Source organism: Serinus canaria, chromosome 4A (genome assembly GCF_022539315.1).
Source record: "Serinus canaria isolate serCan28SL12 chromosome 4A, serCan2020, whole genome shotgun sequence".
Lineage (NCBI taxonomy): Eukaryota > Metazoa > Chordata > Aves > Passeriformes > Fringillidae > Serinus > Serinus canaria.
The window spans coordinates 1,004,360-1,022,589 of NC_066318.1; the positions used below are offsets into that span (position 1 = coordinate 1,004,360).

An 18,230-nucleotide genomic window follows, 5' to 3' on the forward strand; every position below is an offset into this window, starting at 1 on the left:
GATCTTGCTTACAGAATTTCCCTGGATCACTCTTGCTGCAGGGTCCACATGGCCAAGGGTGGAGTGTGGTGATTATGGAAAATATTTTTATATTGTCACACTTCACTTCATGAACTGTGGAGTGTGGGACCCCTGGAGATTAAACCTCCCCTGCTGGCAGGTTTTATCTCACTTTACCTGGACCACCTCATCTCCAAGCCCTTTCCCTCTCCTCCCCGAGCCCTTGGATCTCCTGCCAGGGCAGGAGCCCCCTTGGCACAGGCACCACTCCAGATCCTCTCCTGGTTTGCTCCTCGTTGGTTCCACACTCTCTGGGAACTCTCCTCGTTCCTGGGCTGCTTTTGATTACCCTGAGCTTTCTGGGGAATGGGAAAAGCTCCTGCTGAGGTGGTTCCAGCCCAGACACACCCTAGGAACAGGTCACCTTCCTTTTCTGGATCCTGGACTACCTCAGGCTGCCAATTTTAGCAGCACCAGAGCTGAGGGTTTGTTCTTCATCACCTTTCAACCCCTGATGCTCCATAAACACCCAGGGCTTGACCTTAGAACATCCCAATCAATATCTCCTTGGATCTGTCTCGCACAGAAAATAGATAAAATGTCCCAAACCCTAAAGGATGTTGATCTTAGGGAAATTAGTGAAGGCCAAGCAGCTCCTTTGTGTTTTTCTATTACCAGGCAGATGTTAATCCTTAATGAATTATGTTTGCCTGAATCCAGGAGCACCATTTATCCCTCGTGACCTTTGCTGAGTTGAGTTATTAAGTGTTATAAATAACTACTCTTAATATGCAGGCAGTGTCCCAGTGCTTTTTATACTGATTCAGGAACAATCACAAACTAATTCCCCACAAATAATTCCTCAGATATTTGAATAAAATGAAGACTGCATTTGCATATCTGCCCGGAAGGAACTCATCTCCCTGAAAAATATTCTGGTTTGCAAGCTGCTTTAGTCAATGGCTTTAGCACAGTCACCCTCACAAGAAATTATGCTAATCCATGTGGGAGATTTCATTTTCCTTCAAAAAGAATGGAATCATAGTAAGACACAGAACAGCCCAAATGACTGCAGGGAGAGGCACTACCCTGAGAAATGGATTGCAGGATCTACTCAAATAAATCATGGTTTGTTAGGGAAAAAGAGTTGGCAGGCTGGAATCAGATACAGCTATGGACAAGTATTCAATGAACAAATGGAATTCAGGATTTAATTAGGATGTGCAGGTGTTGTGTTACATGTGCAGGACTAGCTGGGCTTGGCAACTGAAAACAGAAAAATAACCCCTTGGGAATCTCCAAGAGAGAATCACAGAGTCCCAGAAGGGTTTGGGTTGGAAGGAACCTTGCAGCTCATCTCATTCTGTTCCCTGCCATGGGCAGGGACACCTTCCACTATCCCAGGTTGCTCCAAGCCCTGTCCAACCAAAACAGCTGGAATACAACTTAAAATCTCATGGACCATTTGGCTGATTCACCCCTCACATCCCCACAACCAACAGGGTGGAAAATAACACAAAAACCCTGGGATTCTGTGTTCTCTGGGCTATTTAATTTTGGATTCAATGAGGAGGACATGGAGAAGCTCAGTGTGGCCCCATCACAAGGCACCTGAGGTGACTTGCAGAGCTCAGATCCAGAGTTTGCTCCTCACCAAGTGAGACAAACCCAGTGCCAGCACTGAGCACTGAATATTTCAGCAGTGGGGATGTGATGCCTTGGCCAAAGCCCTGAGCTCTTAATTGCCAGCTTTGAATGTCATCTCTGTTTGAATAAGACCATCAAGCTGTGCTTTAAAGCAGCTTTTTAGTCAAAGGAAGATACAAATATTCTCATGTCTGTGAAGGATCCCATCAACTGAAAAATCATGAGAAAGCTTCTCCTGAATGAAGCCTGGGCTGGGCTGTGAATCTTTAATGTGCATTTCTGCAGCTCCTTTCAACACTCAGCAAATTCACATTCTCTTTGACAGAGTAGACATTTTCATCAAGTATTTATAGCAGCCAAGCAAAATAACCTGACTTCCTTTTTAACAGAGGTTTTTGGGAGGCAGCTCCCAAATCCCAGTCTTCCTTATTTACACTATAAACAACAGAGAGATCAAATAATAAAATGGAACTGCAATTACACTGGTTTTTCCAGTGGAGAATACCTCCTTTTGTAAGAAGATCTGGGTAGATTCTGGCTGTTCTGTACAGCTCCATTATTTATGAGTCAGGAGGAGAAAAGAGAACAGGGAAGAGCTGAGGGAGGAGGAAAGAGCAAACCCAAACACACTCCTGTGCCATCCAAGCCCAGCCCATCTCCTGGGCACATCCCCAGCGTGGGGAGAAGGGTTTGTTCTCCAGGGAAATCAATTCATCACTTGATAAAATTCACTGCATGGCACAGCTGACAGACTTCTCTCAGGAAAAACAGGGCAGACAAAGATTCTCCATCCTACAGGGGAGTTCCTTTCACTTGGTGGAAAAAGTCCTGCAGGCTGGAGAGCCCTGGAGGGTCCTCAGCCTTCCTTCTCCAGTGGCACCATGGTGGCCGAATCCTGGTGTTGTCCCTCCTAACACCACAAATATTCCAGACTTTGGGCAGATTTTCTGTTTCCTACTGGCTTGTGACTCGCCACGTGCTGCCACTGAAGGGGCTGGATTTAACCAGTGGCAGAAAGAGGAGACTCTACAAATGGGAATCCTCTGCTCCAGCTTCTGCATTTTATAACTCACTTGATATTTCCCAGTTTGAATGACTCCCATAAATGTGGCTTGCTGGTCAATTTAGCAAGACGAGTGTTTCTAGTGAGGTCAGTGCAAGACAAATAAGCAGGTTTCAGTAAAATGACTCGTAACATTTCATAGAAATTATTAAAAAATCATAAATGAGGGTTGCTTCCCGCTAATTGCCCATTTACAGCCATATTCCTATTGCTTCCTTCAGGAGTTTCACCAGTCAGGCCTTTAAAAAATATACAAGGAGCTTAGAGAAGACGTTTGTTACAATTGATTGGATGCAGATGTCTATAAAAAATGGAAAATGGGAAAAGGAGAGCAATATCTCTGAGTTTTTCTGGCTTTTATGGGCAGCAGAAGACCTGGCTGCCATCATTCCTCTGCCTGAAGGCAAAGATTTCCATTACCAGAGAATCAGTCACATGGGCAGGGAAAGAGATAAAAATTGGTCCTTTGTACAATGTTCAGCTGAGGTAATTAATTGGGGATTGATTCAGGAGAAATCCAACTCATTTGAAGCCTACAGTGATAAAATCACCACGGATGGGTTGGAGCAGGAGGAACTCCAGCCTGGCAGGACATGGAGAGAGCTCCGGGCGTGGGAGCAGCCAGCCTGCCCCAAGGCTTTCCTGAGTCTTTCCAAAGCTGGGAATTTTCTGTTTAACTCTCAGGAGTGGCACTTCTGTCCCCATTTCAGCTCCATGTGGCTGCTCCCACCTTGGAGGGCTGAGGCTGCAGCCTCGTTCTGCTGGGATGGGACTTTTTAAAGCATAGAAATGTAATTATTCACAAACCACCTCCACAAGCCACGTCCTTCTTTCCATCTCCAAAGTTTTCCCTGCTCTGAAATATGATCCAGTCAGTGCTGTGCTGTCACTGGGCAGTCCTGTCCCTGCCCTTAGGGAAAAATTGGTGCCACCTACTCCTGGTTTTCCAGCCCAGCATCCCTGATTGCTGGATTACTCAGAGATGACTGCTCTGAAATCTCAGCCTCCTCCCTCTCCTTCCTCTTTTCCATGCAGCTCTGCTGACCCTTTATTTGGGAATTCCTCAATTAACACTGTCCTTTTTTCCTCTTCCAAGCCACCCAGGGGCATGGCTTCACCAGCCTGAAATATTCCCTTTAATATTCACTTTTGATCCAATTATGGATCCAAAAATCTGCCAGGCAGAGCAGCATCCCTGCTGAAGGTGAGGAGTGGAGCAGACACCAGCAGGATGTCGACCACTGGATCCACCCCTCTTGTCTCCAGGACCAGGATGATTCTGGGATCTGCACACTCATTTGGAACCTGGAAAAGAGATAAAACCCAGGCAGCAAAGTCCTGCTGCAGAATTCAATATTTCCCCTGCCAGTTTTTAAGGTTTTGGTACAAAGCAAGTCTTCTTAAAACTGTTATTCCATAATGAAGGGGTAGGGAGGGTTAAGCCTGTTATTCCACATTCCACTATTTTACCAGGCCCACAGAGAACTGGACCAGAGCAGGAGTTTTTTGTCTTTTATGTACAGCAGAACTTGCTTGTTGTATTTTAGCTACATTAACTGCTCAAAGCAATTTTCAGCATTTCTAGTGAGTTAAATTAAAAAAAATAATGAAGTTTCATGTTGGCTCCTGGGGGAAGCAGAGGTGGAAATAATGAATCCACAAATATATTCCATGGGCTCCATGAAATGGTGATGCAGCAGCAGAGCAGAGGAGATGGCCAGGGCAAAACCTGGCACCAAAGTTCCTGTGGAATTTCCTCCTGAATTCCCTGAGGATCACTCTGGCTGGTCTCCCAGGAGAACACCAGCCAGAGTGATCCTGACTCCTGGATTTGGTCTGCCTGATTATTCTTCTCACTCAGGTGTTTGGTGCATCCTCAGCTCCTGGAGTCGAATGGCTCTGAGCAGGTTTTAGCAGGATGCAGGAATGTCATGTGTGGATAAAGGAAAACCTTCTAGAAACCTTTTGGTTTTTGCCAGATCTTGGGAAAAACACATGGAGAGGAGAGCTCCTGCATGCAGCAGCACTGGGGGTGACTCAGGCTGTTTCTGTGTAAGCAAAAAGAGCCTTTTTCAGGTTTGAATTTCATTTGGATATCATCTGAATTTGTGTTTTCTGCGTTCTGAATTGTAGGGAAAATGTAGAAAATCGACCTCTGAGTTAATCACAGTCCTCCCCCAAATGCCACCAAACTAAAATGCAGCTGGTTTAGCAAGCAAAGGAGTGGTTCTGCAGCTCTCAGTAATAAAATACCTCAGACAGAGCTAATGGCCTCTCTCCAGAGGCAGTGGAGTCATTCCTGCCCTCCAGCTTTATAGATCCTTATTTTCATTAGGTTTTTATTTAATGAAAGAATAAAACTCACACAGAGACAAAACCCCAGGAAAGTCTATTTTAAATAAGAAATCAATGTTATTTTTCACCACAACCCTTCTTCCCAGTCTTCCCAAAAATCTGCTCAGAAGGATAAAGTTCAGGTGGGACATTGTGGCTGTGAGCAATGCTGGGTAGAAGATATTTTTATTGATGAAACGTTGTATTTTATTGTAGATTCATGGGTGGCATTGCCACTGATTCCCGCAGATCTCATGTCCCATCTGAGCTCTTACAGATGTGAATCCCTGGATGTGCTACAGCCCTGCATCCCTCATCAGGCTTATTTAACACCTTATCCCCTTCTCTGCCAGCTATAACACTCTAATTCTAATTTTAATATTTTTGTTTTCTTGGTGAGGTCCCAGGAGATGGAATTTTCCTGGGCATCCTGGCATTGTCCATGTGTTAATGTGGGTGAACATTTCCTGAATATTTACCTGACATAGGTGACCCCAGGACCTGGAGTTGCATGGTAAGGGACAAATAAAATTCTTTTCTCTCATTTCCCTGGCTCTCAGTAGCAAGAGGAATGATTTGTGCACTTTGAGTTGGCCTCTAATCTCCTTTAATGGCCTCCCCTAATGGGAAATAAATAGATCAGGGTCAAACCCCTTGTCTGATGCTCACATGGAGATAACACTGATAACACTTCAACAGGAAAGAATTCCCAACCCAACAGGTCCCAGGGAGCTCCTCCCTCTTGATTTGACCCAATGGTACAAAGTGATGAGGAAGCTTTAACCCATTGATCCAGGGCACGGCATCATGTGTGGAATGATCCCTGAGGGAGCTCCGGGGCTGGATGTGGAATTCAAGGAGCATTTACCACACTCACCCGGAGCTCTGGAATTCAAGGAGCATTTACCACACTCACACGGAGCTCTGGAATTAAAGGAGCATTTACCACACTCACACGGAGCTCTGGAATTCAAGGAGCATTTATTTACCACACTCACCCGGAGCTCTGGAATTCAAGGAGCATTTATTTACCACACTCACCCGGAGCTCTGGAATTCAAGGAGCATTTACCACACTCACCCGGAGCTCTGGAATTCAAGGAGCATTTATTTACCACACTCACACGGAGCTCTGGAATTAAAGGAGCATTTATTTACCACACTCACCCGGAGCTCTGGAATTCAAGGAGCATTTATTTACCACACTCACACGGAGCTCTGGAGCTCTCTCTGCCTTCAAACGTGTTTTCCTGGGTGTCTGCATGAATTGTGCCCATTGTTTCCCTGCTAAGAAAAAGCAAAATGCTTTCCAACATGAAAATTCTTTGCCATTTTATGAATAAAATTATCCCATTGTATTCAGCAAAAGGGCATTTGCTCCAGTTCTCATCGCTCCCAGTTTTCCCTCCTTCAGTGAAGTTTCTCAGCACTACATCCCAGCTTTTTTTCCATTGTTAATGGAGAGGGGAAAACATCACAGTCAGGGTAAATCCCAACTCTGCCCTTCTGCAGGAGCACGAGCACAAACCCCATCCCAGAAACAAACCTACCACCAAAAAAAAAAAAAAATTCCCATTTTTGCCCTGTTTTGCTCCTAGCAAAAGCTATTTTCCAAGAAAACAAGCAAATAGGAAGGAGCAGTATCCATTACAGCCAGACTTCCGTGTTATGAAGGCTGGAAAAAATATCTACCATGAGGAAAATTAACCTTTTTATTTTCCTTTTGCCTTCCTTAATGGTTCCTAAGCCACTCAAAGTTTTGAAGGTAAAAATTTCTCCCTAAGCAAAGCCTTGGACCATCCCAGTTCTGAGGGATGTTTATGGCCAAGCTATAAAGTGATGGTAATGGAAATGTGGATAATCTTTAGCCACGATGATCCCAGCTGGCCTCTCTGATAATAAATTGTATAAAATGAGGATTTAAAAGGACTCTCTGATTCACCAGGGTTATCTGCAACTGAGTGGTGAAAACAAGTTGGATTTTCAGCCCTGCTGTGCATTTGGGGTTTTTTTCCCAGTTTTTATTTTTACCCAGTGGCTGGAATGTTTTAAATTAGTGTTGGGGATGTGTTAAGATTTTATGTTGTGAATATTTCAGTGGATATGAGTCTTTAAAACTCTGCTCTTTAATATTCTGTTTAGCTCAAGAAATTTGAGAATTATGGTGCAGAAATGACACAAAAAACATTGTTCTATGGTGCATGAGCAAAACAACCAGCTGATATTTCTCCCAGTGCTGGCTGCACTCCTGTAATCAATCCAGCTTTGTACACGTGCAAAAACGCTCCCTTTGGGAACGTGCTCCAGATCAGCTTTTCCCCGAGCCTCTGGAACACTGAAGGGATCAATAGTGACCCGAACCAGCAAGCAGATGGATGTTTCCCTCCACAGCCTGTTCCAATGTTCCCGATTTAAAATTCTTTTGGCTAGACAAGTCCGAATGCTTGAACATGCTGGGAAAAGCCCTGGATCATCCCGTTCTGGAGCAGGGAACTCCCGGCTTTCCTGGGCAGGGAGCTCAGCCTCGCTGCACAGCCTATGCTAACGAGCCTCATTATTTAATGATAAACAGCAACATTTAATTAGTGCAGCCATTAGCACACATCAAGCCCTTTAATTAGGCTGGGGGCTGGTGGGAAGGAGCCGGGCCGGGCTGAGCTGAGCGGGAGGCTCCGCTCCGGACCGCGGGCAGAGGCAGAGCCGGGATGGGCCCGTGGGTTAATTACCCAGGGTGTTAATTGGCACAGGGATGGCTCCAGCTCCCCGGACGCTGCCCGGGCTGGCCGTGACCCCGCTGGGGGGGACAGGGATGGTGCAGCCGAGTTCCAGAGCTGGGATCTCAGCCTTTCATTCCCTGCAGCCTCCTTGCAAACCACCCTGGGGCCTCGCTTCCTTCCCATCCCTGGCGCTTTTCGTCCTCTAAAACGCATCCTCAGCCCTGCCCAGGTCTTTCCCTCTGGCAGGAGCGCCCACGGGCACGGGGCCACGGGCACACGGAGCCGGGAGGAGGCTTGGCTGCAGCATCGCCCTCCTGCAGCATCCCCGCTCGGGACGGGTCCAGCGAGGGATTCCGAGCCTCCCGCAGGGATCCGTCTGCCGGGGCTGCTCCCGTGGGAGCCCACACTCCAATAATTCCTTGTGTCCTCCCCGCTGGAGGCACAAATCCCCGGAACTCGGTGGCAGATGGGCTGGAGGAGCCTGAGCAGCATCTCTGGAGCTGCCCAGGGGCTGCTCGTGCGGTCTCTGCTCGGGAGAGGAGCTCTGGGACACGGCTGGGAAAACCATGAAACGGTGGAAAACGATGGGAAATTGTGAAACCGCCAAACTGGGGTGGAATTACAGCTCAGAGTTTGTCCCTGGAAGGATAAATGGATGCAGGATGTGGACCCTGGGGTGGAGCTCTACTGAAATCAACTCTCAGGTTTTCTTTCACTCCAAAGCCTGTGCCCTACATCAGCCTGCCCCAAAACTGTCTGCCCCCAAAGCCAGGAGGGTTCACTGTCCAATAGTGAAAAGTATCCTGCAGCTTTGCCAGTGTCTAAGACCCAAATTTAATCAGTTAATCAAGTATTTCATAGTTAATTTTATTCATTACATCACTTTTCTCAAGATAGAGCTTTGAAATTGCTGAAGACTTTTATTGAAGCCTTTTCTAACTGAGAAATAACCATTTAAATAATAAAACAACAGGCCCAAATTGCCCCAAAACACTTTTAGGAATGATGTAAGTGTGAACAACAGATTGCAATGAATTTGGTGAGAAATGTCTTTGGTGGCCAGGACCCGAGGGGCCGGGTCCAAGCTCAAGCTCTGAGCTCTGTTCCTGTTGTAACACCTCCCACCTACCTGGGACCCGTGTGTGCTGGGCTGGGTGACTTCACCCACTTTCTGCTCCTCCAGCTGGGTTATTTCCAACCTAAATGCTTCCATGAGAGGTTTCAAAGCCACTAAAACAAATGATAAATATCTGGCTTTATAACAAATTCATATTTTGCAAGTTTGGAAACTTCAGTTTTTTTGTGGATCACATTTTCTTCTGTAACTTTGTGTTTCTGCCTTTATTCATCAGAAATGCTTTAGTCTTAATTTACCATTATTCTCTGGCTGCTTTATGGAGGAGAACCACGTTGCTCTCCCCCCTCCTTGCATCTGCCAGGAGAACAAAAAGCTGATCCTCTGCACCTGTCCCCAATTCACCACCAGCTGAAACGAAATTCACTCGCTCAACAAAGTGCCAGCAATGACTCAGTATGGAAATAAGAATTATTTCTTTTAAACTCTATTCTGAGGCAGCACAAGAGAGAGGGCCCGTGTTCCATGGCAGAGCAGATCTGCTGGGTCATGCCCACAATCCTCTCCCAGAACTTCAACAGCTCAGAAACAAAAGGACAAAATACTGATTTTCTATCCTAGACTGAGGCACATCTGCTCCAGTCCCTATTTACATTTCTGAACGTTGACAAGGCATGGTTAAAATGCAAGAATATGGAGCAAAATGAGAGGAAGTGTGCAGGCCCCAAGTTGCAGCCAACCTGCACTTCAGTTTTCCCAATAAACACCAAATTTAACAGAAATTTCTTTAACAGACTTCCCCTAGGGATGATTTCTCAGAGACTGAGGTCTCCACCCCTGAAGGTTCAGATGTGGCTGAGCAGAGCCCCAGCTGACCTGGGCTCGTGGGATGCTGGACTGGATGAGCCCCACAGTCCCTCCAGTCACCCAGGCTGGGATTTGGATTTCCTGCAGCTGTTGTGGACAGAGCTGAATCCAAACCCAGTCTGGGTCAGGAATTTCATGGTCTTCCTTTGCTGCTGATGGTTTTCAGCCACCAAATCTTCCCTGTGAGGGTGGGAGGCCCTGGCACAGGGTGCCCAGAGAAGCTGTGGCTGCCCCTGGAAGTGTCCAAGGCCAGATTGGACAGGGCTTGGAGCAACCCGGGACAGTGGAAGGTGTCCCTGCCATGGCAGGGGTGGGACAGGATGGGATTTGAGGTCCCTTCCAACCCAAACCACGCTGGGATTCTATACTGAAGTAAGCCAGGAAACATTTCAGCTCTGAGCATGCTGGGGCAGGAACCAAGGAAACTTCAGAAAATTCCTGTCTGAAGCCTATGGATATCTGCTGCCCACCTTAACCAACCCAGCTCCCTGCTCCACTGGATTATACTGCCACTAACTTCCAACAAAAGTTTGGGTTTCTTCTATCTGGTCCCTGTTTTCAATGAAAGCCTTTTTGTTGTGGTGAATAAACCTCATCCATTCCTCCTGGCAGTGAACACAAGGAGCTTTTGCAGCTATTTAAGAAGTGCTAATTGCTCCTTTTGGAAAAAGTGCCTGAATGTTCCCGTTCCAGCACTGAACGAGCTGCATTTGTAGCTGCTCTCAAGATTGTTTATCTTCCCTGCTCCTCTCTTCCTAATATGCTCCACTTCAGTTATTCTGAAGCCTGTCAGGCTCCATATAAAAAGAAAATGAGTAAATGATTTAAAAAGGAGCTGGTTTAGAGTTGAGCTGAGAGTAAAGCAGTGAGTAAAACAGAGTTTTATTGCAGTTATGCCATCCTAGTGTGGAAAGGCATGGAAAGCCTTTGTACCCTCACCTCAGAGAGGCACTGACACGATTATTTCTCTTCCCATTTGCATAACATCAGAATTAAATGCAGAAATATCCACCCTCTGAAGGATATGACTTGGGGACAAAAAGGAGCAAAGGTTTTCACCGTGTCACCCAGAGAGCAGGAAGAGGATTGCTCTTGAAAACCACACTTGGAAACAACTCTCCCAGTCTTCCCACTTCATGTTTGATTCACATCTCTGTTAAAAATAAGGACAAGTAAAAACTGATCTTTGTGGCCCAAATAATGATGCCAGTTAGTAATTGTGATTTATGACATTGGCTGCTCCTGTTTGGTGCTTTCTGCCCATGGTTCCATCTGGAAGTCACCCCCAGTCTGCTCGTTGCTGGCTGATGGCTCCAAAGCTTTCTGCAGGTCTCAGGTTTATTGCTGTGCTAATATTTGGGAAATAGGACTCACTGCTGAGGAACATGAGGGAAATGATGTCACTCAGCCACCATAATTTTGTGAAAATAAAAAATACAGGGACTTTCCTGGAGGACAGAGAGGCCACCTCCTTCTCCCATAAAACCAAGAGCCACAGGATCTGTCTTGGAGACAAACTCCTGCAAGCCAGACAGAACATTCGAGCTGTAAAACAGCTCCTGATCACAAATGGCTCCGTGCCACTACAAACAGGAGGGAAAGCTCTCGTTAAGGTGTATTTGATACAGCAAAGTTCAGCTTGACCCATTTGCTGGGCTTGAACAGTCAATTCTTCTGCCTCTCACTGCTAATCCAGCCTGAAAAACTTTGTATTCTGAATGAAAGATTATCGAAGACTCCATGAAGATGTTGTGGTGCACATGGATTGACAAAATCATTAAAACAAATTCCTTTTTTAGAGAAGCAGAAGTTGATCCAGGTCACAGAGCCCAGAGAGGTGGATATGTTGTGTGAAGCCTAATTAAAAACATCCTGTGAAGTGAGGATTGCACCAGATCTCGAATTTAGGGCTGTTTAAAGCCTTGCTGATCCCCGTGGGTGCAAAGGTGGCTCTGACCCCATTTCCAGGCAAAGCCAGGGCAGCAGGGCAGTCACCCCTGGATGTCACTGCTGTCCCATCCCCGAGGCTCCGAGAGCTCCAGCAATGCAGATTGCCAGGGACAGCATCCAGCTGTCCCCTGGATCTCACCTGGAGCTCTGCAAACAGCACTTAGCACCAAACCATCCCTGAGAAGCTCTCCTTGATTCATCCTGCAGTGCCACTGTGGGATCCTGGGACGTATCCGTCATTCCCTCAGCGTGATGGGAGCATGAGAGGATAAAATATTGCCACAAATCCCTCTCCTTTCTCTCCCATCATGAAAGCTCCCAGCCAGGAACAGACCCTAAATCTGAGTCTCTGCTTGGAAAACACAAAGATTTGTGCAAACAGGGCTTCAGGCTCTGGGAAACTGGAATTTCCAGTCTGAGCTGCCTGAGAGTGACAGGACAAGTGGGAATGGATTCCCTCTGCCAGAGGGCAAGGCCTGTTGGGATAATGGGAAGGAATTCCTGCCTCTGAGGGTAGGGAGGCCCTGGAATGGGTTTACCTGGGAGGCTGTGGCTGCCCCATCCCTGGGAGTGTCCAAGGCCAGGTTAGATGGGGATTGGAACAACCTGGGACAGTGGAAGGTGTTCCTGCCCATGGCAGGGCGTGGGGCTGGATTATCTTTAGGGCCTTTTCCAAACCAAACCATTCTGGGATTCTGTGATCCTAAATTATTGCTGGTAGATTTTGTATGAGTTGACTGCAGGAAGACACATGGACATAAAATTTCATCCCTGCCAGGGAAACCCAACGGCAGTATTTTGTCCCTGAAAAAGGCAATTTAGTTCATGCCTGTAGTGAAACCCCATTAAAAATGATCTGACTGAGATGTGACCTGCTCCAGGCTGCCCACACAGACCAGAGACACCAAAGACATCCAGCTGAAGCAAACACCAAAAATGAGCTCAATTTGTTGCTAAAACCCAAGGATGGGGTTTCCAAGACAAGCAGTGTCTCCCCTGAATTTCTTGGCAGAGATCCCCACTCCAGCAGAAAGGCTTGTGAGCCAGATCTCTGTATTTTTTTGGAGAGGCAGCAGCAGATATTTGATGAGCTCTATGAATAGAGTTGTTGATTCACTGCAAAATACAGGAGAAACTGTGGAGAAAACAAATCAAGACAATTTAAACTGCTGACACATTCCTGAGTCAGGGAGGGAAATGTAAAAAGTGTTTTGAAGCAAGGCAATCACTTGGTAGCCCCCACAGCAGAATGGATTTCTGACTTGACCTAAGTATATTCAGAATAAAATTACCAAGTGTGATTTGAGAACTAAAAAACCATCTTTTTGAAAAATTTCTGAAAATATTGAGCAATGGTTTTCAATGAAAAAATTGCAAATATAATCCATTTAATATCTCCTATTGAATTAAAATATTTAGATATTTTGAATGAAGGCTGGGGAGCTGAAGAACAACAAAATGAAATCATGGTTCAACTTCCTGCCCCCATTTTGCTGATAAATGTGGGTGCCCAGAGGTTTGGCCAAATAGATGCTTCAAATGCAAGAGAATTCAGAGAACTGAGTTCCTTTTCAGTGCTCAGGAGGCTTTTAAAAACCTGCATTTACAAGAAATTGTTCTGTTTGGGGGGTTTTGTTGTGACATCAAAGATCAGCAGCATCGAAGGGACCAAAGCTGAGTGTTTGAGCTGGAATTCACAACCCCCCAGGGCCCCCGAGCAGGAACTCTTGAGCTGTGATAACCCACCTCACCTTAAAAACCAGTTCTGCACAGTGATTAATTCACTCTGGAATTATTTACTTGTCTAAATGTCAGCAAAACATTTTGTGTTCTTTAAAAAAAACTTCTTTTCAGTGATACTTCTTCAACAGAAAGACTTTGCAGGTGCTGCCAGCACAGTTACAAAGGCTTTGGGCTTTTCACAAGCCCCTTTTAACACATTTTAGCAAAAATTCCTCTTTTGGTGTCTTCCATGAGTGTGAGCACAGAGCAGAGCTGAGGTTCTTGAATTTTTACCTTTAGCTTTCTCTTATTTTTCCCTTTAAATGTGAACTTCTTACATTTCTGATGCTCATTTGTGACATAATTAAAAAAGCTCTCTCGTGTATATTCTTGGAATTGTTACAGCAGGTTCTGCACCTTGGTGTCACCATCTCCAGGAATATTCCTAAATGTGTTCTAGGTAAGTCTCAGAGTAAGAAGAGAAAGGAATCTTCCCCATCCTGTTGGGTGTTCATGCCCACATTATAACATCATTAATTATTTTGCTCTGCAATAATTAGATCCTGTCTGAGGCCAGTATTTAAAGAAAGGCCACCAGGCAGCAGGAAAAAAAAAATCAAAAATACATAAAGTCTCACTAACCACTGAAGCCACTGGGAAGATCCACTCCAAGGTATGAAGTTTCTCCTGTTTTCCTCCTCCTTTAACTCCTCCAGGGTTATTTTCCTGCTGATCCCACACTCAGGAGATCTCTGGAGCACAGGACCATCCCCTCTGTGCCAGGCTCCAGGGGAGCTGTGCTCCAGGAAATCCTCAGGGAACACATCCTGGCTGCAGGCACTGCTGCTGACCCAGCTTTCCCCCGAGTTTGATGGATCATGAACTCCTGAGCAGCAAAACCAGTCGGGCCAGACGCTGCCCAGCCACCCGAGAGGGCTCCAGGGAGGTTGTTTGCACGGAGCTGTGACAGTGGGGCATGAAAGGAGGTTAAATATGATTTATTGAGCTTAGATTGGCCACCTCTGGACCTCAGCAGGTTTATTTCCCTTCTCTTTGTATCCTGGGAAGCTGTAAATAACTTCAGTGCTTCCCAGGAGGGGGCTCTTGCAGCCACACAGTAAATGTGGGGTTGGATTTGGGATGCAAGGGGTGTTTCCAATGGTCTGGAAGTTGTGGGTTTGTTTTGCTTTGGTTTGGTTTGTGTTTTTTTTTAAATGAAAATTAAATAAAGGTGAACTTCCATTCATCAAAATTTGAATGAAAAAGGAATATTCATTTAGACCTCACAAATCAAAAATAAAAAGGAGCAAGAGGAACTGAGACCACTCAGCTTGGCTCCCAGAGCTCTCAAAGGAATGGACATTCCTGATGTGGGGGTCTTCCAGGTCAACAGAAAATATGAATTTATCAGCCAGAAAATTAAGTTTTATGCATTCCTAAGAATTTAACTCAATCAACACACTGAGAAGTTATTCAGTTTCTGCTCTTCCTTAGCTTTGGGCTCCCTGCTGCAAAGAAATAACTCTCCACACTCAAGAGAGGTTATTGAGAAATTGTTTTATTAAAGCTCAGCCAGAAGATGAAAATAAATGTAAGGGTGGCTGAGAGCACTGGGATGAGCTGCCAGCAACTGCCAGGACACAGAGGGACCTTCCACAAAGAGTCCCAAAAAGCTTAACCAGGCTCCAGGCCTTAATTTGAGAGGTTTTGGGAAATTCAGGTGGTGATATGGGGGCCAAATAAAAGGGCCACTCTAAGTTTCCAGCATTTCCAGCATGTGTGGGATGTTGGCTGGCTTGGCAATGTGCAGGCTGAAGTAAAAGCCTGCAGATTCCAGAACAATTGTGCAAATCCTCTCCTGGTGTCAGAGCACGGAATGAGCCATGAGGAACACCCAGCCCAAAGCTGACCCAGTGCCTGACAAAGCAGCAAGGACCAAAATGCAACATGAATGCACCAAATAACCCCAAGGGAGTGAAAATGGAGGAAGTGGGGAGAATCAGGACTGGGATGTGGTGGAGGAACTTTCATGTGCTCCTTGGTGGTACCAAGCCATTGGGTCCCCTCATATGTAACCACAGACCTGCCAAAAACTTCAACAGGCTTTTTGCCCTCTCTCCTTGGAACAGTAACAAAACCAAGAAATGTGACAGTTCTGAAGTCAGGTTTTGGAGTGTTAAAAGTGCTTTTCTTGGCTGAATGCTATAATGGAGGTGCATGGTCCCCATGATGCCATCAAGATCTGCAAGGTCCCTGTGCCATCGAGCAAGGTGTGTATGATCTTTACATAATATATAAATAAGGTGTGCATTGTCCTTACATAAACGCACAAAGTGTGCCTGGTCCCTGTGCTCCACACAAGGTGTGCAGGGTCCCTGTGCCATCAGGAAAGGTGCTGGCAGTCCTTGTGCCACCATGCAAGAGGTTCCTGGTCCTCCTGCTTCCAGGTGAGGTGTGAATGGTTATTCCATCTCTGTGCAAGGTGCAACCGCTCCCTGTGCTGCCATCCAAGGTGTGCATGGTCCCTGTGCCATCAGGAGTGGTGTGCATGGTCCCTGTGCCATCAGGAGTGGTGTGCACGGTCCCTGTGCCATCAGGAGTGGTGTGCACGGTCCCCGTGCCATCAGGAGTGGTGTGCACGGTCCCTGTGCCATCAGGAGTGGTGTGCAGGGTCTCTGTGCCATCAGGAGTGGTGTGCAGGGTCTCTGTGCCATCAGGAGTGGTGTGCAGGGTCTCTGTGCCATCAGGAGTGGTGTGCATGGTCCCTGTGCCATCAGGAGTGGTGTGCACGGTCCCTGTGCCATCAGGAGTGGTGTGCACGGTCCCTGTGCCATCAGGATTGGTGTGTGTGATCTCCATGCTGCCATGTGAGGTGTGCATGAACCTTGCATCCCTGAGCAAGTCGTGCATGGTCTCTGTGCCATCAAGGAAGGCGTGCACAGCCCTTACACCATTTTACAAGATACGCACGGTCCTCGCACCATCATACAACGTGTCCACATCCCCTGCCCCGCTGTTCCAGGAGCACAGGACGTTCTCCCTCCCACCAGACACGGTTTCTCGCCCGGCGCGGGGTGAATCCCCGAGCGCTGCTGCAATGCCCCCGCAGCCCTGGCTCAGCGCAGGCCGCGGCCGGGGCAGGGCAGGCAGGGCCAGCAGGAGCAGAGGCCAAGAGCCGCCCTCAGCAGGGCCGAGCGCCGCGACGGCCGCTGGTATTTGGCGGCTCTCTTCACCCCGCCGCCCGTCTGGGCCGCGTAGTCCAGGGTGCGCAGGACGTGCTGCTCCACGCTGTCGGCAGCGCCGTGCTGCTGGGCCAGCAGCCCCTCCAGCTGCACGAACAGCCCGCGCAGCTCCAGCAGCTGCGCCTCCAGCTCCAGCAGCTGCCGCTGCCGCGCCTGGGCCAGGCCCAGGTGATGCTTGGCCTTGAGCTCCTCCAGGTCGCGGCCGACGATGCGAGGGCCCTGGGGGCTCTCGGCCAGCAGGTCCACGTCCTGGGCGCCCAGGTTGATGCCCGCCAGCTCCGCCTGCCTCTGGATCTGCTCCTTCAGCCGGTGCCGGTAGCGGCTCTCCCGGGCGTAGTGGCGGGCGAGGACGGCACCGTAGCGGCGCAGCAGCAGCCACAGCTGGGTCTGGCGGACGCGGGGCCCCGCTCGCCCCGAGCCCCCGACCGGGGCCGCCGGCGGCGCTCCCAGCCGGGGCTGCAGGGCCGCGGCCTGGCGGGCGAAGGCGGCCCGGGCCGCGCCGAGGCCGCTCTTCTCGCGGGCGATGCTCTCCTCCGAGGTGCAACACAGCACCGACTGCTGCGTCCTGTCGATGCTCTCCGAGAGCTGCTCCAGCCGCTCCAGCGCCCGCCACAGCTCGGCCGCCTCCCGCAGCGCTCGGCCCACGGGGCTGGCGTCGTCCCCGACGAACGCGGGGTTGTCGAAGCGCAGGGAGTCGTCGTGCGGGTCCCCCTCGGCCGCCACTCGCTGCTGCAGCTCCGCCAGCCGGTCCCTCATGCTGCGCGGGGCTCCGGCACCGTCTGCGGGGACGTGTGAGGCTGGAGCTCCTGCGGGAGGGCTGCGAGCCTTCCCTGCTGGCACCAGAGCAAATATTGATGGAGGGCAGGTCCTGCGTCAGCCCCGGGCCGGGCACCGCCGGCGGAGGGAAGGGCTCGTCCCGGGCAGAGCGGGAGGAAGGCCCGGGCCGGGAGCGCTGCCAGCACCGCCCGCACCTGCGTCACGGGACGGGCTCCGGCTCCTCACCTGATCGGCACAAAGACGCTTTTATTCACCCAGAAACAAGGACACCCAAAAGCCCCGTCAGACGGGGCACGGAGCGGGTGACCCACCCGGCACCCCCGGCCTTCCAAAAGGCTCCAGCCGGCTCCAGACTGCCACCGGCCTCACCGTGTACCCAGCCCAGCTCTGGATGTACCAAAGGAAGGGCAGATGACACGGAGTCACTGACTCTGCCAGGCTGGCAGGGACCCGCAGGGATCACGGAGCCCAGCTCCTGGCCCTGCACAGCAGCATCCCCCAAAATCCCACCATGACCCGAGGCGCTGTCCAAACACTCCTGGAGCTGGGATCTCGCCGTTCCTGTTGAGAACTGCAGAGGAACAGAGGCAGAGCTTGGCCTGTCCCTGCTCCGCGGCTCGGGAAGGCTCCGGGGCCGCGCGGTGCCCGCGGTGCCACCGTCACGCCTGAGCCATCGGGAGGGTGAATTCAAAAAGTGCTCCTGGGGTTTTCCAGGCTGGAAATGAGCGTTGGGATAACCCAGCTGTCCCGACATCACTGCAAGGCAGTGTTGAGTCCACTCGCTGCTGAAATAAATAAAAATCACAGCTGAATTCTAAGACATCCATAAAAAAATAC

At 48.8% G+C, this 18,230-nt stretch overlaps 1 protein-coding gene across 1 annotated transcript; it reads right to left on the reverse strand.

The window, feature by feature from the left end:
- Nucleotides 1-16,490: 16,490 nt before the first annotated feature.
- LOC108962065 (syntaxin-1B-like) lies at nucleotides 16,491-17,372 on the reverse strand. Its single transcript, XM_030228987.1, has one exon. The coding sequence runs from the start codon at nucleotides 17,370-17,372 to the stop codon at nucleotides 16,491-16,493; it is 882 nt and encodes a 293-aa protein (XP_030084847.1).
- Between the last annotated feature and the right edge of the window lie 858 nt (nucleotides 17,373-18,230).